The sequence below is a fragment of the Accipiter gentilis genome, chromosome 24 (assembly GCF_929443795.1).
Source record: "Accipiter gentilis chromosome 24, bAccGen1.1, whole genome shotgun sequence".
NCBI classification, from domain to species: Eukaryota; Metazoa; Chordata; class Aves; order Accipitriformes; family Accipitridae; genus Astur; species Astur gentilis.
In genome coordinates this window covers 23,402,278-23,424,931 of record NC_064903.1, presented here as the reverse complement: position 1 = coordinate 23,424,931, position 22,654 = coordinate 23,402,278, and the positions used below count along the sequence as shown (strand labels likewise).

The 22,654-nt window shown below is 42.8% G+C and overlaps 3 protein-coding genes across 4 annotated transcripts in view; 1 reads left to right on the top strand and 2 right to left on the bottom strand.

The window, feature by feature from the left end:
• Nucleotides 1-159: 159 nt before the first annotated feature.
• Nucleotides 160-3,747, bottom strand: TAF9B (TATA-box binding protein associated factor 9b). Its single transcript, XM_049828067.1, has 7 exons — nt 3,642-3,747; nt 3,479-3,560; nt 3,135-3,271; nt 2,926-3,060; nt 2,417-2,498; nt 1,721-1,834; nt 160-1,255 (listed from the first exon to the last, which is right to left on the bottom strand). The coding sequence occupies exons 1-7, from the start codon at nt 3,690-3,692 to the stop codon at nt 1,089-1,091; spliced, it is 768 nt and encodes a 255-aa protein (XP_049684024.1). The 5' UTR covers nt 3,693-3,747; the 3' UTR covers nt 160-1,088.
• Nucleotides 3,748-8,320: 4,573 nt separating this feature from the next.
• On the top strand, nt 8,321-11,123 carry LOC126050383 (growth hormone secretagogue receptor type 1-like). The gene is given in 5 exon segments (XM_049828209.1): nt 8,321-8,656; nt 8,658-9,031; nt 9,033-9,070; nt 10,224-10,490; nt 11,056-11,123. Coding segments are annotated over 5 exon segments (1,083 nt in total).
• Nucleotides 11,124-11,519: 396 nt separating this feature from the next.
• LOC126050126 (fibronectin type-III domain-containing protein 3a-like) overlaps nt 11,520-22,654 on the bottom strand; it is a 50,434-nt gene continuing 39,299 nt past the window's right edge. For both annotated transcript variants that reach the window (XM_049827599.1, XM_049827600.1), the window contains exons 15-27: nt 22,355-22,441; nt 21,882-22,020; nt 21,283-21,351; nt 20,911-21,029; nt 20,698-20,803; nt 19,919-20,094; nt 18,990-19,103; nt 18,330-18,479; nt 17,688-17,968; nt 16,907-17,119; nt 16,002-16,168; nt 14,968-15,089; nt 11,520-14,129 (exon numbers count right to left, since the gene is read on the bottom strand). In XM_049827599.1, the coding sequence (XP_049683556.1) occupies nt 13,812-14,129; nt 14,968-15,089; nt 16,002-16,168; nt 16,907-17,119; nt 17,688-17,968; nt 18,330-18,479; nt 18,990-19,103; nt 19,919-20,094; nt 20,698-20,803; nt 20,911-21,029; nt 21,283-21,351; nt 21,882-22,020; nt 22,355-22,441 (2,061 nt within the window). In that variant the 3' untranslated portion in view covers nt 11,520-13,811. The remainder of the gene's footprint in view (nt 14,130-14,967; nt 15,090-16,001; nt 16,169-16,906; nt 17,120-17,687; nt 17,969-18,329; nt 18,480-18,989; nt 19,104-19,918; nt 20,095-20,697; nt 20,804-20,910; nt 21,030-21,282; nt 21,352-21,881; nt 22,021-22,354; nt 22,442-22,654) is intronic.

The following is a 22,654-nucleotide window of genomic DNA, read 5'->3' as shown; positions in this document are numbered from 1 at the left end:
GCGGCGAGGTCCCCGGGCGGTTGTGTGTGTGTGTAACATGGATCTGTTCCGGCTGTTTCTACACCCACATAAACAAGGTATGTGTGGAGAGGGGGGGGCTCCGCCTGAGAGCAGAGTCAGTAGGAAAGGCAATACAAGCTAAAGCATTTACCAAGGAGATATTGTTATAAAAACACACCACTTTATTGTTTAATATATAAAAACACATTAAAGTGATTATCCAGTCTTTTAGCAGAGCACACTTAGGATCCTGCTGCACAACAAAAGCATCCGCAGGTACCCGAGGCATCAAGTCAGACACGCGCCGTCAAGCTCCGGCCATTTGCCCTTCGCCAGATCCCCCTGTCTGCCACGATGACTGTGACACTTTTTAATTCAATAAACACAGAAGCACAGGCTTAATAAAGTGACAAGCGACAGAGGTGCAGCTCTTTCTTTGGAAATAAATAAAGAGCAAATCTCGGCTGGGTTTTCACCTCTTCTCTAACTTCAAGCTGCAGTTGTGGGTACTGGTGTAGGTGTTAAGGTCAGCAGAAACCATGGGTTAATGGATACCACAGGTCAGCCTAAAAGTAAGTAAGTTAAGTGTTCTCCAGAAATCCCCTCCTCTACCTTTTGTCTGCATTTCTACCGTTAAGAGAAACCTTTCACACCCACTGGAACTGCATATGGAGAACAGTGTGTGCAACTAACACAACCTAGAAGCACCAAATGTATTTGGGGGGGGTTTGGGGAAAAGGCTGATGTTCCCCAGCTATGTCCCACCTCACCCAGGACTCTGATGTTATCTGAAATAAGACACCTGTTTGTTAGAAATAAGGTGACAGAAGAGGCACAAAGACTGTTCTCCTGTGTAACAGTGACCAGTGCTCACCAGCGCTGCTGAGGTTCAAAAGACAGTACGGGCCACAGGAAAAGATGAGTTGCTTTTTCGTCTTTCCACTGGCAGTGATCTCTCTCTCACTCCACACCCAATGCATATTAACTGAGTATTTACACGCTCTCACGCAGTTTACAAAGAACTCTTGGCAAAACCCGTCAGACTCAATATGAATCGCTGAAGAAGGGAAGGGGATCAGACAGTCTCTTCACAAATTATCATAGTCGTCATCATCTTCATGCTTCCTTTTCAAGGGATTTGATTCATTAGAGGTATTCTGTGACGATACCATGTTTGTAGTAATAAGAATGTTCTTTGGTCCAATTAAGGAAGGATTAATTAGAACATTCTGAACTGTCGGAGTAGTTGGTGTGGCTGTGAAAAAAAACCCAATGTCATTGAATGAAAAGCTTGAAAAAAAATGACAGCTGATTTTCCCCACACTGGAACAGAACTTCCAACCTAATAAAGCAGTGTGCTACTAGAACATTCCGGGCTGAAAACCCTGGAATGATCCTGAGAAGATAGGAAAGTGCTGGCAGGGTGAGCACGAAAGAGCGAGAGAGCACAGAGATGGCAGTTAAGGTGTAAGGGAAATCTGCCTGTATCTTCTGGTTGAAACCACTGTGCTAAAAACAGGAATTAAAACTAGAAGTTACTGGAATAACCAGAGAGAGGACTGCCTGCCTTAAGTAAGGAGACACAAAAGATTAGTGATATTAAATATCAGAAGAGGTGAAGGTAACTTCCCACATTATTACTATAAATTAATAAATTAATTCCCATTCTGCTAAGAAGAACCCCCAAAAGTGCTGCTGATCTCTACAGCTTGTGTTTTACCTGACTTGACTGCTGCCTGAGAAGACGGGATCTGTACGGTGAACCTCTGACCGGTCAGCGACACTGGAGTGCCAACTTTTGTTGAGACAGACACTGTTTGTGCTGAAGGTGTACCTGAAATTCAAAACAACTCAGTCAAAAAACAAATTAAAAAATAAAAATAAATACTTGCACTCGTAAATTTGCATTCAAAGTGGAACCTATTATTTTCAAAGTAGCGGGAATATACAGGAGCATACTGGTACTGGATATACAAGAGTCGGATTTTCAGGCAGAACTGCACGTTTACTCAAGACCTATAAAATTCTAGGCTACAAACACGCACACTAATATGTAAGTGCACGTGCTCAGTCATAAATGTTGGGAACCTTCTAAAAATGGATTTTATTTACTGCTATTTGTAGTTCAGGATAGTGCTCACATTGAGGAAAAAAACCTCAAACACATGTAAGTTTCTTGAATAGTCTCTTCACTTATAGAAGTTATCATAAATACAGGAATAAAAATACAGAATGTCAGTAACGTATATACGTATTGAACACTACAATAATCTTTTTAAAATGAATTCAATTTTTCTGATGCTATCAAATGATACTAAGTTCAGGTAGCACCCGGAATTTCCTCAGTGGTATTACTCCTCATTACTTTTTCCATCATAGAATCAACATGGGAAACCCCAATTGAGCCATTTCCTACCTAAAGTAGGAGTGCTGGGCCTGCTGCTCACAGCACCAACACTCAGGCGAGGGACTGTTATTCTCCCTGCAGAGGAAGAGACCTGTTGAGAGAGAACATTCGGTTTAGCATCCCATTAGGAAATTAACAGTTCTTAACATGAAAACAAAGGAATGGTTCTTCCTACAAAACCACAGAGAGCCTATTTCACGGCAGCAATACACGATTTGTATGCCAACACAGAAGTTCTCAAACTTCACGGTGTGAACATCACTGGCATGAGCTGGAGAGCTCCTGGACATGACATAACGCCAAAGATCAGCAGGCAGCTCACCAGGCAAACAGCACTCGGCTCAACCAGGTTCGTTTCTACTGGAATGAGTAACTAGAACGTTTTAATCAACAATTATTATTCCACTCTACACCAAGGCATGTCCCATGTCAATACCTGGAACCTTAAGTTCAACTTTTAAGATTCTTTCTTTAAAATGGGGGAAGTAAATATGAAATCCTACCCACTGAGACCTTACCTTCTTCTGTAAGGACTTCAGTCTGTAGTTGGGAGCTGTCAAGCAGTATCTGTCAGGTGGAAGCCTGGGTCCGGAATAAGGCTTTATCAACGGCAGCGGCGTCTGATTTTTCTGCCTTGCGATATCTAACAAGAACTGGAGAGACACGGTTACGTTCCCACCTGTAGCCTCTCACCGTGTTCTGTTGCTATCAACAGAGTTTTACTTACGTCTCTCGGAGGCGGAGAGGTAAACGACTGGTCTGTTCGACACTGGATTGCCAGCCTCACGTCATCTGCATCCACGCTGGATTTCTTTGCGTGGCTCGAGTAAATTTTTGCGTCTTCCAGTATAGTAGTCACGTACCCTTTGAAAAACAGAACCTCTCATTAAGACCGGATGAAAAGAAATAAACCTCTCCCTCCCCCAGCTGCCACCGAACACCCCCCTTAAGACTGACAGCGACACCCCCCCAAGGACACACGGCTAAAACCAGCATTCCCCTCCTCCCCTCGGCCTTTCCCAGCCAGGCCAGCGCCGCTGATTCCCGCCGGGCCCGGGCCCCGCCGCTTACTGTAGGCGAACTCCAGCATCTGGTTGATGACGCGCGGCTCGTACTCCGTGATGCCCATGTCCTTCAGGATCTGCGCCATCACCTGCAGGGCGGAGAGGCACCGCTCAGCCCCGCCACGCTGACCCAGCCCTGCCCGGGGACCCCCCTCAGCCCCCCGCCGTACCTGCGCGTCTTTGGGAGCGCTCTTGGGAGACGCCATCTTCGCCGGCTCCATCGCTTCCGCTCGCCCTAGAGCGGGGCCGCTTCCGGTCGCGTGACCGGGGAACGGCGAACGCGGCTACGGGAGCCGGGGGGGGGTGTTGCCATGGAGACGCGGCCTGGCCGGGGCGGAGCGGGGCGGGAAAAAGCCGCGGCCTGGCGGCGGCTCGTAGGATGCGGCCGTGGCCGCTGTCTCCTTGCTGTGGAAAAGCAAACAAACCCTCCGGCAGCCGCGGGAGAAACTCAGGGTTCCCCTCCCCGCGGTGGAAGGCGGGGGAGGGGGGAGCACAGGCCTCACCTGTTACCGAAATCCGGAATAAAACTCTGTAACACCAATGTGAGGTTAAGAAGCGGGTACTTCGTTTATTGGCAGCACTGGGGACACGGGGGATCGCTCCTCCAAAGGCGTGTCCCACTTGGTATCAAAATCCATCGGTTTTTATAGACTTTTTCTGTCAGGTCATTGTTACATAATCTCTTTACGTAAAAATACATACTATGCTCGCTCTTAAATTTAACCTTTATAATGATTGGTCCTTTGATTATAGAACCTGATCAATATTCTTATTTAAAAACAATCATCGGTCAGTTACACTTAGCTCTACTGATTGGAATCTTCGATACTCAAATCCAGATGGGAAGGGTAAGGGGGTTTCCAAGCAGCAAACTGGTGTCCACGACGGTTTCTTGAAACAAAACAGAAAAAACAGTAACTTCCTGGTGAGGTTTCTATGGTTAGCTATTTCAAACTTTAACAATATTAAGGTTTCTATAGTCACACATAACACAGTTCCTAAAGTTTCTATGGCTACGTTTCAAACTTAACAATCTTATATGTTATGCTTCACAATTTTCTTGATCAAACCCAACTCTTATATGTGATTCAATTTTTATTTCTTTACCAGAATTATTTGCAAGAACGGTCTGTGGGGTTGAGCTCCTGAGCTCCCTCTCCAGGTCAGACCGGTATTGGGTTAGACAGGGCTTTTAGCCTTCTCTTCAAAAAAATACATTTCTGTGGTGCAGATATTCCTTTTGATAAAAATATTTGTGGAGACAAAGCGATGCGCAAGAGCACAGACCAAGTCCCCGGGGCACGGGGAATTGTCCCCTGCTCGCCTTGCTGCAGGATAGTCCAACGCCAGCCATTTGTTCCGTGGTGAAGCAGACGGGTATGTTACTTCATTAGTGACTTCAGTGGCCGCTTTTTAAATTGTCAGCATTCCCAGGATTAAAGAAAAATTAGAGTATTGGCAGAAGGACTCTTTGAGCTTGTTTTCCCTGCAGCCGAAGGATCTCTACATACGTCCCATGCAAGTCTCATCAAAAGTTTCTCTCTTACTTTCTCAGGCAAAACAGAACAACAACAAAAAAGTTTTCCTGTGATTTTTGTCAAACAGGGGCGTTAGCAGCATACCAGAAGAAGTTACAGTAGTGTTGTCATTAGCCGTGACGGTCCAAACGAAGCGAGGTCTGGAGGAAGATGCGATATCCGCACTAGACCAGCTGATATAAGGGGGAAGAGAAGCCAACCTCCTTTGAGAGCAAGAAGAAATAAACAGCTGTTAACTTGTGACCCCTCTGATTCATGCCTGTAATGCATTGCAAAACATTCTGGCAGCAGCAAGACTCTCTCTGCTTCTATACCAGGGACGATGTTTAACACCTGGAAGCCATACATTCAGCCTACCTAGATGTGAATGCAACTTGCGAACCTGTCTAGGCCTCTGTATATATGTACTGAGATGGTGGCTGGCCCCCCCCAAAGCTGCAGGTTTGCCAGTGAGGGGGGATGCCAGACTCAGCCTGACGGGGGGCAGAGGCAGCCCTGCGGCTGCAGCGGCAGCTGGAAGAGCTGGAAAACCCGCGTCCAGCACGTGCCAGCGCTGGAGGTGCAGGCGGCCAGAATGCCTCTGCTGAGGCTCTTTGGCTGGAAGCACTGCAGCGTCGTAGTCCAAGTCATTTGACTTTCATGAGTCAGAGTATATTACACAAAAACATCCTGCGAGGAGGGAACGGAGGATGAATTCCAGACACTGACCTTAGACAACAAACAAAACCCACTTCTTTTCCCTTGTTTTAGGGAAGAGGGGGAGGGGAGCTCTTTCACCAAGGGCTGGATGCAGGCTGTGGATCAGGCTGAAACTTGGCATCAGCGGGCCATCTGCCATCACTGCCATTTATTCCCGATGCAGTAAAAAAAGAAAGATACTTTGTACTGCTGATGGGCTCTGGGTTTACCCCCAAGAGCAGCCAGAGACTCTGCCGCCCCCTCCCACGATCTCCTGTCCAAGCCACGACCGCCTTCCCCACCAACCCTGCTGCGCAGAGGTGACTTTCCAAGCTGAGCGGCACGACCAAGAGCTGCAGCAACTTGCAGCGTTTCTGCCTGGAAAACAGCGGCGAGGAGAAGACACAGAGAGCCAGTTTCTACAGGGGAGATATTTGTCCCCGAGGCCACAAATGCCTTCCGTGCGGCCAGCTGAGCTGGAGCGGCTCAGCCTGCCTGGCTGTGAAAGCTTCCTCCCTCCTGCCAGTCCTCTGGGGCACGGCCGTGCTGTGAATGCCTGCGTTCAGCGGGCTGCGGACACCGTGCCTGGCCTGAATGAAAAAGCAGTCACCCTTCATCTTTGCTCACACACTGGGGTTTCTTTCAGCGTTGGAAAACAGGAAACTGGGTCACGGCGTGGCCAGGACGAGCGCCGACTCCTCCGTCTGCCATCGCCGAACCGGGGACGTTCATCAAAGGCAACTGTCTCGCAGCTGGGAGGGATCTGCTCGAAGAAATAGGGCTGACAGCCGGACACGGTTCAGCCCAGGCGAGGGCTTAGCTCTGCTCAGAGTGCATCATTTAGATCATCAACACAGAGTTAAGCATTGGGAATTTCTTCTTAGATGGGTTTTGCTGGGGTGTTTAAGGCACAGCAAAGCAAAGCCCTGGCTCACAGACTGCTTTTCTATTCCCGAGGTGTTCAGGTGCCTAAATCTCTTGAAAAAAAACCCCTACGGCCAGGGCATCCACCTCTTGGAAACGGCAGCAGAAATCTCCCTAATGTTAGAACCGAGGCTCTGTCAACACAATGCAGTGACTGTGTTCAGCACTGACCTTCCGAGCCCACATCCCATACTATTTGGCTCTACAAAATGCTGGCCTTTGAATAGTCCTTCAGACAAGAAAAACGGCAAAGAGCAGAGCTCTGAGGAGAACGGAGGAAGTTTAGTTTGTACAGGGTACCCCGCTCACTTCTGCCAGCGCCCCTCTTCCCAGGTTATGGAGGAATTTCCAAGGACCGTGGCTGGATGCATCCTGCTGTTGAGCTGGGCAGCGTACGCAGCCTCTCCAGTGCCAAGTGTCCCCGCTCTCTCCGGCTGCGTGCAGTTAACCTCCAGCTTCCCAGAGCCTTCCCTTGAGTTTTCCCTTCCACTGGCCTCTTTTCCCCTCTCCTCCCCCGCCCTGGCGCTTTCCAGCTCGTCATCTCTGATCTTTTCTGAAGTGGAAAGTAACTCAGGGCTAAGTGTCCGACTGTCTCATTTTGAAGACTGATGTTCAAATAAAGGCTTTCCCATCCTATCTTAATAATGTCATTAAAGCACCGTCAGTAGAAATTTCTCACTTGGCAGCATATGCTGGGGAGGAGCTCAAGTGGGAAAGGCCCTACGTAAACACAGAACAATGGAAAATTATGTAACTGGCCCAAATGGGCTAATTAAATTTCCAGTATCAAAGAACTGGTTTACCCTACTTGGTAACTGCAGGCACTTTTTGCAGTGTAAGGAGAAAAGCAGAGTGGGAGCACATATTTAGCGCAGCATCATTAGCAGTGTGTAGGTGGAGGGAGGAAGATGGATGACCACAGAATGGGCAGCACGGGAAACAGCCACAAAAAGTCAAGCAGTGCCAGCTGATTTCCTCAGAAATTGTGCTGCGTGCCAGGGGACTCCGGCACCCTGGGGACCTCCCGGCACACCAGTGTCATCATCACCGAGAGCAGGAAAGCCATCCTGCAGGTGAAGCATCAGGCACGGTGACCGCCTGCGAGCCAATCTGTTCCTCGGCGGAGCCTGGAGGAGACTCTTCTCAGCCTAAAGATTTCCACTCGTGGTGCTCGCAAACGCTGGAAGGGAACTGGCAAACTGCTGAGTGGGTCCGAGAGGCTGTTCCTATCCAGCTCCCGTCAGGGGGACTGCCTCCCCTTGCGGTTCCTCGGCGATCGATCCAGTGCCCCGCTGCCAGACCCGGCTCTACACAGGACTTGAATGGAAATGCAAAAAATAGCCCTTTTCCAAACACCACGAAGCTAAGGGTAAATATTGGCATGGTAAATATGTTTTATAATGGTCACTATTGTTTTTAAAAGGTTGGGTCTGGCAAATGCTGGATGTGTGAATCTAATGTTCCTTTACTTCTTGTAAAATGGACTAATCAGTACTTGGGTATTTATCTTCATCAGCTACATGGTTATGAGCATAATTTTGATTTTTTTTAAATGTAAAAAATCAATATGTAAGAGTCATGTAAGAGTCACTGCCTAGACGATTGGTGCTTGGACCCTCGCTTCAAAACATGCCTCTCTCCTACTGTGACTCAGATTTCTGTCGAAGGGGAAGACGAAGCCAGCCCAGACCTCGGCTTTGGAACCAGACATGGGCTCCATCTCAAATCACAGATATTTCAGAAATGACACAGACTCCTCTGAAAATCAGTCTTTTGCTTTGTTTGACATCCATATTTTGATGCCCATGACTATAATTTCTATCATCCTGTTTTTCTTGGGAGTCTCTGAGAATTTGATAACGATAGCCATTTTCAGACACTCACAGGAGATGAGGATGATGGTGAACGTGTAACTGCCCAGCATGGCACCGTCAGACATGCTGATTTTCCTCAGCCTGCCTTTGGACCTCTACTGCCTTTGGAAGTACAAGCCCTACATATTTGGGGATTTTCTCTGCAAGTTCTTCATTTACCTGAGCGAAACATAACACATACTGCACCATCCTGCACATCACCATTGTGAGCGTGGAGAGGTACTTCGCCATCTGCTTTCCCCTGAAAGCCAAAGCGACCATCACCAAGTGCCCAGTGAAACGGCTCATCCTGGTGCTGTGGGGCTGCTTCCTCCTGACCGCCAGCCCCATCCTCTTCCTCTTCGGTGTGGAACACCCCAAAGGCAGCCTGTCCCAGAAGAGCCAGGAGTGCAGGTCCATTAAGCACATGGCCCGCATGGGGCTGCTCGAGATGATGACCTGGGTCTCCAGCATTTATTTCTTCCTGCCAGTGCTCTGCTTGACTCTGCTGTATGGACTCATCGGCAGAAAGTGCTGGCGGAGTGGGCAGCGGCTGCCGGGCTGCGGGCAGGAAAAGGTCCCGCACGCAAACTGTCAAAATACTGGGTAAGAGTGGTTTAGAAACGCAGTCTGAAGAACCGTCCTCTTTAATCACTCCCACGGGGTGTACAGCAATGCAGGGGGGATGATGGAGAGGAGATACAAAACACACAGGGTTCCACAGATTAAAAATCAAGGGATTTACACTTAATTTGTGTTCCTGGCTCTTTCTGGTAAGAAGGGGAGTCCCCAACAGCATGGTATTCAGGCTAGGGATCTTACTGCATAGCAGAAAAGCAGATCAGCATGGCAGGGAAGCAGATCAGCATGGCTTTTGGTTGTTTTGAGGTCACATTCCTCATGTTCCCCCCCCCCCCCATCTCTGACCCTTAAATTTCCAATTTAAAGAAAATGGAAAATTCTCTGGCTTAAAACCAGACCAGGCACTTCCCCTGCTGTGGCAAGGAGAGGTTTTAAAGCAATTTCCCCTGAAAAATTTCTCAAGCTTAGTGACTATGGCTTTGTCCAGGACAGCAACAACCCACCTGTCTGGGCTTACTTGAACATGATCTTTATCCTGTGCCAGCTGGTACCTGTGCCTTGGTGCAGACGCTGAAACCAAGGAGGGTTTGGGTCCCCTCCCTTCCTCCCAAGCCCCCCCCCCCAGAAATCCTTCTCAGAAGGGAAGCAGCAGCACCCACCACTGGAGATACCTTCAGTAAAACGCACCGCAGCTACCAGGTGCGTTTCCTGCCAGTTTTTATTTGCTTACCGCATGCTCTGTTTCCTCATCCTCTTTCTCAGTGCCTCCTGGTCCAGTCGGGTCCCCTTTTCCTCCCCTCCATGGGGACCCCCCACCTCCCAAGTCCCTGGTCCTTCCCCTCCGATACCCACCGCAGGTTGCCAATGGTGACTCAGATTTTCAGGCCAGGAGCAGGCAGTAGCCCTTAATTTAAGTACAGACTGCTTTGCCTCAGTCCGATTTGATTCCTTTATCTCCACTGGACAACATGGGTGTAGAGAGCCCTATTTTAATTACAAACAATTAATTTTGTATGCAGCCTTAAGCCTTAACCACCACGCAAAAGTAGCTGGGCAAGGCAGGAGGTCTTGTCCTTACTGGGTTAAACTTTGCAAGCTCGTGTCTCGGTCCTTATAGTTTAAACAGGCAGAATAAACTCTGCTCAAAATGACTGAAGCATGCTCTCTTCCTCTTTAGCTGTTGTAGTCTTGGTCTTTGTGCTCTGTTGGCTCCCGTTCCATGTTGGCCAAATCCTCTTTGCCCAGAGTGAAATCATCCTGTATGACCTCACACACTACTTCAACCTCATCGCCATGCTTTTCTTCTACCTTGGGGCTTCTATAAACCCCATACTTTACAACATCGTGTTGCACAAATACAGGAAAGCGATGAGCAAAATCCTGCACCACAAGCGAACTCAGCGCTGCAGGAGCCAGACCAGGAATGAAAAGGTTTCTTTGGAAGGTACAGAACTCGGCTTTTTCACATCAACTGTTCAGCATTGACTTAATTCTCACAACCCAAGCATTTTGCCAGCTGTGTTGCGGGTTAAAACCTGGGTAGATGGTGTGCATGGAGACTGGAACAAAGTTTAAGGCGGTCCTTTTGGCTTACCTCTCACTGTTTCCTGAGATAGGCTTGGAACATTTTGGGAAGGTTGGAGCCTATTCATGTTCTTCCTGCGCATAGGGGCAGGCACAGGGGGGAGGCTGGGTTATTCTCTTTGGTGAATTTACCAGCCACAGTGCCCACAAAACTCCTGTAAAGGGATTTGTCCATTTCTGAGGACCAGATGTTTTGTTAAAGCACAGATAATTCAAGTTACTTTCTTCCCACAGAAGCCAAGAGAGAGAGTGGAGGTTAAAGCCAGCCCAGCGGTTTGCTCTCAGCAAGTAAGTGCAAGAAATACAATCTGTAAGGTACTTGAAAGCAATTGCATTACCGTCTTCCTAAAGGCTGGATTTACTGCTCAGCCCTCAGGCCTCTTGAGTCGCTTCCCTCATTTTCTTTTATCTTGTTCTTTATTCAGACTACACCCAGCTTTCTGCAAGGGTAGACCCCATCTCTAGCCTCTGCGGGAAGAGTCCTTACCTTTAGAGCTCCTCTGAACGGACCAGGGACAAATTACACATGTGGGCCATCGCTGGGGAGGGAAGCAAGAGCAGAAGCCATCTATCTGCCCATCTCCCTCGTTTGTAAAACAGGCAAACACCGAGTCCCGATCACCAGGTCACAGGCTGTCCCAAGACCTCATGTAAAAGGGTTCAAGTCACACTGCTTGGTCCCCAGGCTGACACAGCTCTTGGAAAAGAGGAGGACAGTGCTGTGCTAAGGTTCCCACAAGTAGCTGTTATTCCAAGAAAGATTTTTTAAGTCCGCTCTTAATGACACTTAGTAACAATGTTAAACATGTTTCTTCACCTTAAATTACATAGGACACAAATGACTGCTCCTGACTCAGATTAAAATCCACAAAACCACACAACAACCGTGTAGTCAAATTTGAATACATTTGTATTATTTATTGGCTGTATTAAATATATTATCTATTTGATAGTTACAATTTAGTAATACAATGCATGGCAGCTTTAACATAAGTTTGAGATACCTCAAAATTACAATACAAGAAAACTGGAGATACCTAACACATTAATGCCACTAGGGTATATCGTTCTGGAATGGATAACAGCTGATGTAAAATCCGTACTGCAGTAGGCTTTCCCAGGTATTTCCTGGAAACATGAATATTTTGTGGCAATTACAAAAGAACTTTCTTTCACTTTTTAGGAGTCATGACTTGTTAGTATTTACTCGCAATCCTAATTTATCTTTTAAAATTATCAGAAATATTATTGCCAAATAAACCTCTACAAACTTCGTTCTAAGAGTTAAAGAAATAACCCTTTGGCAATAGAGATTTGCTGAAGGCAGTCTTATTTGCTAAAAAGTAGACTATGAAGAGAAATAAAGACAGATTGTAAACTCTTCTGCAAACTAAAGACTAATATCTGTATAAAACTCTTTCCAGCACTGGAGGGAGAGATTTCTATGATATAATAAATGATTAACTTAAAGTTCTGCTACAAGTAGAACAATACATTCAAACATACATTTTCCAGGACTTTTAATCAAAATAAATAGAGTACAAAATGAAGAGTACATTTTGAAAAGATTAATTTCAGATTGCACCATAAATCTACTTTTAAGAGTATTAAGCGATACTATGTCATAATTTAGGTTTTCCACATCTGAAATACAACACAATGCCTCAAACTATAATGCAACATTATTCATCAACTGCCATAGGAGAAAGACCCTTAAAGTGATTAATTACGGGAAATACTTAGCCTGTAGCACTATCACATCCGACATTCCACATACAAGTGCATTGCTCTGATGTATATAAAGTGTAGCCATAGTCTTTTGCAAAGTACGCTAAATCTACCTTTCTATGGCATATTCCAAATGCTATTGGGAAGACCCATTCTGAAACACATTCGAGATTCCAGAGTTCCAGCTTTCAAAATACTCGATATAAAGAAGACAGCCGTCAGACTCATCTTTAGGTACTCGCAAGCAGATTAACAAGAACAGTCATATGTAGTGCACAGTGTCCACAAAAAATACCCCCCAGACAAACAGGACAAGTTTCAGAAAAGTTCATAGCAGGCTGAACATTCCCATCTAGAAAACAATGGAATGTGAAGCTGCTACCGCTGGGATAGCAAGTCATTTAAAACATTGTATAAATGTTATCTAAAAAGAGTTCTTTCATGTACAATTTGATAATTCAGATTAAGTTAGAAGGGCATCCAAAAGCAGTTTGAACTTTTTATTTTTAGGTTAATAATAGTACAAAAACATTTGCTCAGTTTGAGCCAAATAGTGTAACATTTATCATAAATGCACTCTTTCTCCTTAAAGACAATACCTGTGCTTTTCTGAAAACGCTGCAAAGATCTGATCAGAAGCACAGGAAATTACTTTTCTCTCAGGCACTGAGAGTGAAATGTGGATTGGGCCAACAGCTGCTCGCCAACAGCAGAAAGCATTTCATTCAGAAATGTACAATACAAAAGGGGCCTTTCCTGCAATGTCACATACGAACGCCTTTGCTGTATGCGCATTACGGCCTGCTAACGTTTTGTCTAGCATTTTGATTAAAATTCTAAAAATGCTGGCGCCCTCTACTTTAACACTTGAAATGATTATTACTGAATCCGAAACATTAAAATAACTGTAAAGTAGTAATATCACTAAGTCAATATTCTGCTTTCCTTCTACAGTATATTAAATGTGGTATGCTCTAGTAATGTTCTGCAATACAGTACTGCTCTAAGCTTAAGCATTTGTGCTGCTGTATTTCATGTATACCAAACTACAACAATACCTGATTAAACATGGCGGATCGACTACCACTGCTCTAGTTGTACTTGAAAAGGACTTGTTCTATCAATGCCTGCTCTCTCTAACTGGCCAAAAGGGCCCCACTTTGAATTCGGAGAGAGGAAGAGTGTGCACACACACCAGTGTACACAGTAAGGCAGTTTTTTGCTGTTTTATTAACAGCTAACCCTGATTACAGAGGACCCAGGATTACCCTTTCTACAAGAAATCTGTGTTCAGTATTTGGAAAGGATCTGCCAACCCAGCCTCACTGTTAGCCAGCAGCAAAAGTGGAAACGCATGTAACTATACATTTCCAGCTAGGATTTTAATTAGAACTAACCATAAATACCCGAAAGAGCTTCTGTACAAAAAGCTGAGTACTGAATAGGCTCTCGTCTACTTGATTACAAAGTACTGAATAACAACAGCAAATAAAATAGCAACCACTGCAAATCCGCAGAGAAGAACAATAGCAATGAAGCGCTCTTCACGCAATGTCTTCTTAGTCTCTGCCAACTCTGTCGTCAAATCAGCACATGGTGGAACCAGCTCTTGTTTCTGAGATGAGAACACTGTACTGGGACTGTAAGGTCCATACAGTTCTTGTGATCCAGAAGAGTCTTGGGACTGACGGCCAGCGCAGACTCTGATCCGATATTCACAGTTTGTCTGCAAGCTTGTGAGACGGAAGGAAGTCTCTGGTCCCTTGTATACCTAGTCGGAAGAAGAAGAGAGAACCACGTCACATGGGATTCAACTTACAAACAGTAGGCGATACTTTCCATTCTGCTCTACGAGCACAGCCAGTGCTGGACACTGCCTGAAGTCATTCTCTTCAAGACAACTTAATAAAATCTCCGTTTTTATTTCTGAAGAATTTATGATTCACTGCTATGCCCCACACTGATAGACCTGGATTGTGAAGTTCAGAAAAAGAAAAAAAATCATTCTGCACAACTATTGTTTTGTATATATACGGATACATGTGTGTGTATATATATACATATATATATATATATATATATATACTGCTCCAGCTGCTAAATGCGAGGCAAGAGCTATTTATGTGCTACTAACACAAACAGCGATGCCACAGACCGTAAGATTTAAGAATCAAAAGAGCCAAAGGAAATGCTGGGAGAACAGGATAAAACAGTGTTAACCTACTTCTAGATAACCAACTCTCCCCATGACTCTCAAGCCTGCCTTCACAGTCATTTGCTTTTAGAGTACCAGTAAAGGGGCAACAGGGAAATGAAATTTTATGATCTTTCATTTGTGGCAACCGTCAATGCCGTGAAGAGGCAGGACCCTATACTGGAAGCTGTCCTCACCCATCACAAACTTAAAGTCTCGCTGAGAGGAACTGACCGAGATGTAAAATGAAGCACTTGGGGAGTCAGGATTGTAAATTGAGTCCCTTGCCGAAATGAAAAGTATCCCTGCCACTAGCATCACCAAACAATTTCAACCCTCAAATACAGACATCTTTTCTTGCAATAAATTTTCAACTTAAAAAACCCTGAAGTTTATCAAGTTAAATAAAAGGTACCTGATCAAACTCTCTCCCAGCAGCAAGCTGAAGGATGTAAACAATGGAATCTCCTTTCATCGGCTGTAAAGGTTCCCATGTGATTTCATAAGTGTTTTCTTCCAGCTGATTTGCTTTGGGTGCTAGAAAGGAGTGATTTGTTGGTATTGAAGGGGAAAAAAAAAAGAGAGAGAACAATGGTCTCTACAAATGTTCTTGTTTTTTCAATCAGAAGAGAAGGTCCAAAATCACCAATTATTACAGTGACTCATTTTCACAGTTAATGTAGCAAATGGGCACCGGTTTCAGTGACAACAAGGAAGTTTTCTCAGTCTGGCTTAAAGTACACTTTGCTTTCATACATTTTCCATTTAAAATCTTTCAGTTCTAACGCAAGCAACTGGGCAGCGTAAATCTAAAAGCTTAAGGTTTTTCCAATATATTTGTTAACAACGTTGGGGTAACTGTCATTCTTAGAGGTAACAGTCATTGAAATAATTTTAAACCATTCAAGATCTGTTTCATTCCTTCTTTTTCTTTGCTGTATGTCATGACATAAGCTTAAAAAATAATCATTGTAATATTTGTAGGTTACACTTGTCTTGCTTTTCAAGCTGACAAGATGAGCTTCTGATATCTAATGCCTTTATAGATGAGCAAGCACTTTCAAATCACTAGAGAAAAGGGCATTTACGTCCATGTATCTCCAGAGCTGAAATTCCATGTTATAAACATGGTTGAGTGAACTAATTTTCCTGCAGGTAATTAGCATTCTGATCTTCAAAATGACTTTCTCTAATGGCAATCTTTAATGTTCCTATTAGAAAATGAAGATCAGAGGAATTATTTGTGTTCTCATTTGTCTACATGCTGTTGTAGCTTCTATCAAATGATCAGTAACCCTGAAAAATGACTTTCCAGTTGAAAAAGGGTAGAAGAAATCCTTGTTTCTGTTCTCTGTTCCTCAAAGGCCCTGGAAAGACACTGGGCTGGGAAGAGAGTCAGGCTGTACCATTCACTCTAGTCCGTAAGTTTCTAGTGCAGTGTAAGCTCACCTTTAAGAGATGCGGGTGGAGACTTAGTTGTAGTGAAAGCGTAAACTTCAGAAAACCCTCCTTCGCCAGCATCATTATATGCCTGGATTTTAAAATAGTACGTAGTGGATTCACTGAGTCGCTGTACCTTGTATGTATGACAAGGACCATTATAAACAGTAACAAACCTAGAAGAAGAACACAGAATACATACAAATTAGAATTATTCAGTAATCACAAATTTGTATGTCAATATTGTTAAATGCAACACTTTCATATCTAACTTAAGTACAAAAAAGTGACAATGCATTCTGGGTGCCCCGGCTTTCTACTCTATGCAGGAGGAATGTTAGGCAGTTTGAGCTCTGCTATTGTCATCAACAGTTCATGATGTGCATTAAATCAGCAACACACACCATTCATACTGGTACCAGTCTTAATTTACATTCACAAAGCATTCCTTCAACCTGTCTAGGCACTAAGCTACAGCCATACACAGGCTACCACTGAAACGACATGACCAAACTCTTGATTTGAATCAAGAGAATAACCCTTGTATATACTAGAGAAGGTGTAATTTCAAGTTAATAGAAGAGTTGTCAACCCCATGTTTCTTACATACAAACTGGACTTCATTTTAAAATTTCACCACCCCACTCCCGCCAAACCTGGCAACATAGGAAGATGGTAAGATATTACTATTTAAATAGGAAGTAGTATTTACTGTTTACAAGTAAATACTAGCGCAACAGCTATTAACACCGTTTCTGGTTGAAAGATGGTATGCAAAAATGCAAACTAAGGGGCAAACTTTGGGATGGCCAAATGACTTACTAGTGCAAACAAAATGAGAATACTTAAAATATCTTAAAAACTTGATATGAAGTTGCAAAGCAACAATATCCTTAATGCTCTGATTATCTTACCTGCCAAACCTGTCCTCCATCTGCAAGTTGAATTGTGTAGGGTTGGTAATTAAAGCTCTGCTAGGACCTTCACCCCATTTAAGTTTAAGGCTCTGGTAGCTGAAGACCACACATTCAAGGTGAGGAGGGTCAGGAGGTAGTGGTTTCGTTTTGGCTTTAATGGAATGACTGAAAGGACCAACTCCGAAGCTGTTTATGGCCTGTATTCTAATTCTAGAAATGTGAGAAGAACAGCTAAATGGTTAATTTACCGAGGTCCTGAAAAAATGCTAGGTAATAAAGCAAGACTTAAAATTTGTGAAGAATATAACTCCAAACAATAAAGCAATGAAAATGCAGTTAGAAATCAAGTATAAAAATGATCTACTTCAAAACAAGTCAACATAATTACATTGTTTTCAACATAATGAAGCTTCAGTGTTTCTAATTATTGTTCAGGTTTATTCTGTTCAGTGAACAAGCGTCCAGGTTCTCCACATTAACCTGATCACCCCACTATATAAAATAAAAATTCTAAACCCAGAAAATTTAGAATAAAGCCTTGGCTTTGAGACAGAATGTTAATCTTAACAGAGCAACCTTAACTCTTGCCACTAAAACATCATGATTTGATTCTGGATATGACTGTTTCATTTTGTTTTTTTCAGAGTTGCAGAGTGAATTGGGCAAACAGTCCGTAAGCCTAATGAAAAATTGCTCTAAAAATTTAAACCACTACCCTCAAACCTATTGATTGAAAATCCTACAAATGTGGTTTCAGAATAAATCTATTAAGTATTACCTGTACAGAGTGTCAGGCAGCAGATTCTCAAGAACATGGCTTGTATTTCTTCCAACAGTTACAAGCTGCTTTTCCCCATATTCTATATTATATCCAGTGATCTCTGACCCATGACAACACGGTTCTTCCCATTGAATTGCAAGGCACGTTGATAAAGGAAGAGAAATTTCCATTTGATCTTCTTCAAGTAAATGCAGCACTGACACTGCTGCAGGCGCTGATGCAGGGGTTGTCACCACACCAGTCTCGCCAAATAACCCAACTCCAGCGACATTCACAGCCTGAAAGAAAGACCATGTATTGTTTACCGAACCTATGTTTTACTAACCAGATAGTCACATCTGTCAAGCTTCCTTCTGCATGTTAATAAAAGCAACTTGGAAGAGAATAGAAAATGTCCCACATAAAAGGTAAATATGGCAAAATGTCTGGTTTAATGCAACACTAGATCTAAATCTCATTTCTAGAAACATGTAGTTAGGAGGGACTGGGGGAGAAGGGAAAGCATTTTTACCAGTTACCTTCTTTATTGCATTAGTAGGTGACAGTACATAATTTGATTCATCTCTAGCTGAAGTTTTTCTTCAAACTTTATGTGCTTGTTCATTTGCTTAGTAACACATAACAAAAGGCTTTTCATACCTGGACTCTGCAATAATATGTGGTTGCAGGTGTGAGACCTCTTACTTCATAGCTCTGGCAAGGGCCAGTGTAAATGATATGCATTGATCCTTCCACCTGTCCCCAGTCCAGTCTATATTCACTAATTTCTGCACCATTGCAGGCAGGACTCTGTGGGTTTAAGTGATAAATTTTCTTTCAGCTACTGCACATACACACATTCACCATACAAGCATGATCTCTCGTTACACTGAATGGAAACACTGGAAAAGAAGCACTGGGGTTGAGACCTGAGGTCTTTTCCACCATAGCTAAGGGCATGACTTTAAGTTCAGCTTGTTAAAAGGCTTGCATCTAGACACGTGGCTATAATAACAACACAGTTCAGACCAGAATTTTGAATGGCTCGCTATCTCTTACCACTTGGATGAACTCAATATACTATATATTAGTTATCATACCATGAGGAGAATTAAATGTCACCCAATTTATTTGGTTAAGATGGAAATTCACAGCTGACACAATGTACAAAACCAATGTATACCTCTATGAAGAAATGGGCTTAAAATATTCCACCTCTGCATTTGTTACTTCTTTCGTTTCTGTGTACCACACACGTATCGCTACAGTTCTAAAAGCCAAATATTAATTTGTATATTCCTGAAAATCATTAATACCTACCTCCCATGAAACTACAGCACAAGTTGCACTTTTACAAGCTATCAGGGGTTTGCAACATTGGTCAGGGGGTCCTGGAGCAGTAGAGATCTCTGCTTTGTCAGAGTGAGGGCCAAACTGCAAGAAAATACAATTGCATGAATACAGGAAAAACAGTAGAGCAAAAACTGATGTGCAAGTGTACGAGCTGAAGAAAACAAGTTATTTTTAACTTGATAGAGAAATAAATAGAAGAGTTCAGTGCTTAGTTTCACAGCACCATTTAAAATTCCTTTCAGGTAGTTTACTCTATGAACTGGCCCTGTGCCTACAGGATATCTGTAATCCTCCCACTGCTACGGTTTTGTAACTCCTCCTGTAGTCAGGATCTGGCTTCCAGAAACAGCTGGGTACTGTTTCAGAAAGACTTTTATGCAACCACCATTTATCCCAACTTTGTTCAAACCTGGCATTATTTGAACACACCCCTCTACACAATACCATTCCCACACCACCAATTTGTAGAGTCTACCCTAATTGTAAAACATAAGGCAATTTCTCAAGGCACAAACCTTAAGTGGTTATTCACAGCCAGACATGTAGGGTTTACGCCGCAGTCAAAGAAATGAGTAAAAGTAGTAAGAAAATGTCTAGCACTAACTTTGGACTAGTCACCTTCGGTATTGACAGTAATCCAGTAAACAACAACAGAAATGCAACACAGAGAACATCCCCTTAATCAGGGACATTCAGTCCTTCCTTCAACCCTAATTTGTTGAATCTTCTTTAAATCGTATTTTTTATACTGTAACAAATTTTGCTCCTTCAACAGAACTACGACAGAACACAGAAGCTACAAAGCATCCTCAGTCTTGTAAGACAATAGTATCATTACTATCTCTTGTGTAAAAAAATAAAAAAATAAAAATTAATCTCATTAGCACAGTGGTTACCCCAACTTTATTTGCTGCTCGTATCCAGAAGCAGTATGTTCTCCCTGGCAGCAGATTGTTTACTACACATTCAGACGCTGGACCCTGATACACTTGTCTGCGTTCATCTTGTTCAGAGTTTGCCATCTCTACAATATATTCCATAATGTCAGAACCTCCATCTACAGACGGTGGGCCTATGAAATAGAGAGAGATTTATTTTTTTTCCCTATTAATTTCACAAAGCGCTTTTAAATACTTTCTAGTCAGCCTTCTCAGGCTAAAAGTTGTGTCAGATGAATTCTAAAAGTTGGAGTGCAGGCTTTTATCCTATATCTGAGCAGAAACACTTTTATGAAGCTTGCTTTTTTCCCCCAGATACTGATAGATGAGTTTAAGATGGCCTTCATGAGGTTTTTTTTCAGGTGTTTTCCATGTTTCCTTCAAAAAACAGCGTATCTTCATTACTTTTTGATTATCTCCTTTACTGAGATAAAAATAAGAAAAGGAGAGTTGATTTTTAAATTGCCAAACACGTGTCAGTAACGAGGCAGTCAGCAAGCTTTCTCACTGGAAGACATTTATGTCTGCTTAAGTCTCACCGTACCATTGCACAGGTATGCATCACCAGATCAGAGGTGGTTAGCAAGTTTTGGCCTTCTTCAAAAAAACCCACAACTGAGGACATGGACTACATCTATTTCCCCTTCCCCACCCCCCGAAGAGTTCTACGGACTTTTCATTTGTGTTATGACATTTAAAATCAGAGAAGTATTTTGCTCAGAAACACTGGAGCTTACCCCACTGTAAAGTGATTTCCTTGGGCTTAGCTTTGCCTGCCAGGCATGGAGCATGACACGGTCCAGGAGGAACAGCTGATGTTGTAACAGTCATAACATCAGAAGCCTAGCAGTAAAACACACATCATTTTAGAGTGGAAACACAAAACAACATTTCACTAGAACATGAATAGAAATGGTTTTCAGAAGCAAATTTATTCTCATTTTTCTTACCTGGCTTTCACCACCTTTACTGACACAATAAACTCTCATTCTGTAGGTAGTGCCAGGCTTGAGATGATCACATACATGTTCTCTCTGGGAACCACTGTATATGGTGTCCCATTTACTTCCTGAGGAGAGAAAGAAAATACTTTACACTACAAAACTTTTGCAAAAATCAACCTTGAAAATTCTCTCACACAATTATCAATTAGAGACGGCAGTCAAGCCACAGAATCAAATTTGAATGATCAATTATGCAGAGAACATGTACAACAATATACACATGTGAAAACAGAACAGTAATTGCTAGAGCAATGAGTAGTGAATCAGTACACCGAATTAGCACACAAGCTGAATTAGTACTTCAAGATGATTGCTTACCGACTGATGTTTCTGAGATTTCCAAGAAGTATTTAGAAATGTCTGATCCTCCATTATCTTTGGGTGGTTCTGAAAGAAATCAATATCTTAAAATAAATTATAGAAGATTTTTCAGAGAACATATTCATTCATTGTAGAATATATTCAAGTAGAAAACTCAAACAGAAACAGAAAACAGTGTAGTTACATATTCACAATACATTTTTCAGAACAATGGTTTTTTTCTATTATTAATTGTGATTATGCCAGGAAGAAGAGTAACTAGGAAAATACTGCCAGTTTCAGGTCTTATTTTTTTAAGAGGACATGAAAATTATTTAAGCATCACAGTAAATCTAGAGGCTATTACAACTGAGGCTATTACAACAGCATTGTCTGCTTCTCCAAAACGAATAAAGAAAACCATTACTTTTGTACTACAGCCCTAAAACAAACCAAGTTGCAATTTTTTTGTAATGCTAAGTATCTCTCCTGCAATAATGGTATCTGCAGAGACAAATAATTAGCCCGAGTTTGATTCTGTTTTTTAACCTGCATTACTGAGTGACTGTACGTACATAAGCAGCACCCAAATACAGCATTAACAAAATGTAACCTACCCCACGTAACTTTCACACTGTGTGAATGGATCTTGCCCTTTACAGTTGGTTTACTTGGTGGTCCAGGTTTGTCAGGATTGGTGCTGTGTTCTACCACCTCACTAGGGCTACTTTTTCCTTCACTGTTGTAGGCAAACAGCTGTTTCAGGAATGAACGGAATATATAATAAATACTTTATTTAATGACAAGTAATATCCTGCTGATTTACAAAATTCTTCTATAAAAAACCAACCAAAACCCAAGAAAAGACAACAATTTAAAAGAAAACAAAATTAGCTAGTGCAAAAAAATCTGATTTGTATTATGATTCTGCCAAAACCTATCATAACAACAGAAGTACTGCAAGTAATTTTCTGCTGTCTCCATAGAAAGTGTCTATGTGTCTAACATTTCATATGTTAAAATGTTAAATGTTAAAACTCCACAAAAGCACACAGTCATAATTAAATTAGAAACAAAACACAGTACAAACCCTAAACTTATAGGATGTACTCCTCCTAAGATTTCTTAAAGTGCATGACAGTTCATCTCCATTGTACTGTGGTTGAAAACCATAACCCTGTAAAGGAGAGAAAATAAAAACAATCATTAATTTCCCATGATAAAACAAAAACCAGATCAAGATCGATCACTTTTTTTTTTAAGCTTGAACTTCATCTTTGTTTCATGAATACACCCAATACTTTCCAACTGTTGCAGTATTTTGCAGCATTTTATTTGAAAGTAAAAAACAAGAGTTAATTTAAGCACTGCTTACTGCCTATCAGGCTTT

Excerpts from the sequence above, each read along its gene's own strand:
- TAF9B (XM_049828067.1), bottom strand. The coding sequence starts at position 3,692 with ATGGAGCCGGCGAAGATGGCGTCTCCCAAGAGCGCTCCCAAAGACGCG. Across the intron at positions 2,499-2,925 it reads TGAAGTCCTTACAGAAGAAG|GTCTCTTCCTCTGCAGGGAG; the intron begins GTAAGGTCTCAG and ends CTCTCTCAACAG. Across the intron at positions 1,835-2,416 it reads GCCCAGCACTCCTACTTTAG|GTACACCTTCAGCACAAACA; the intron begins GTAGGAAATGGC and ends TTTGAATTTCAG.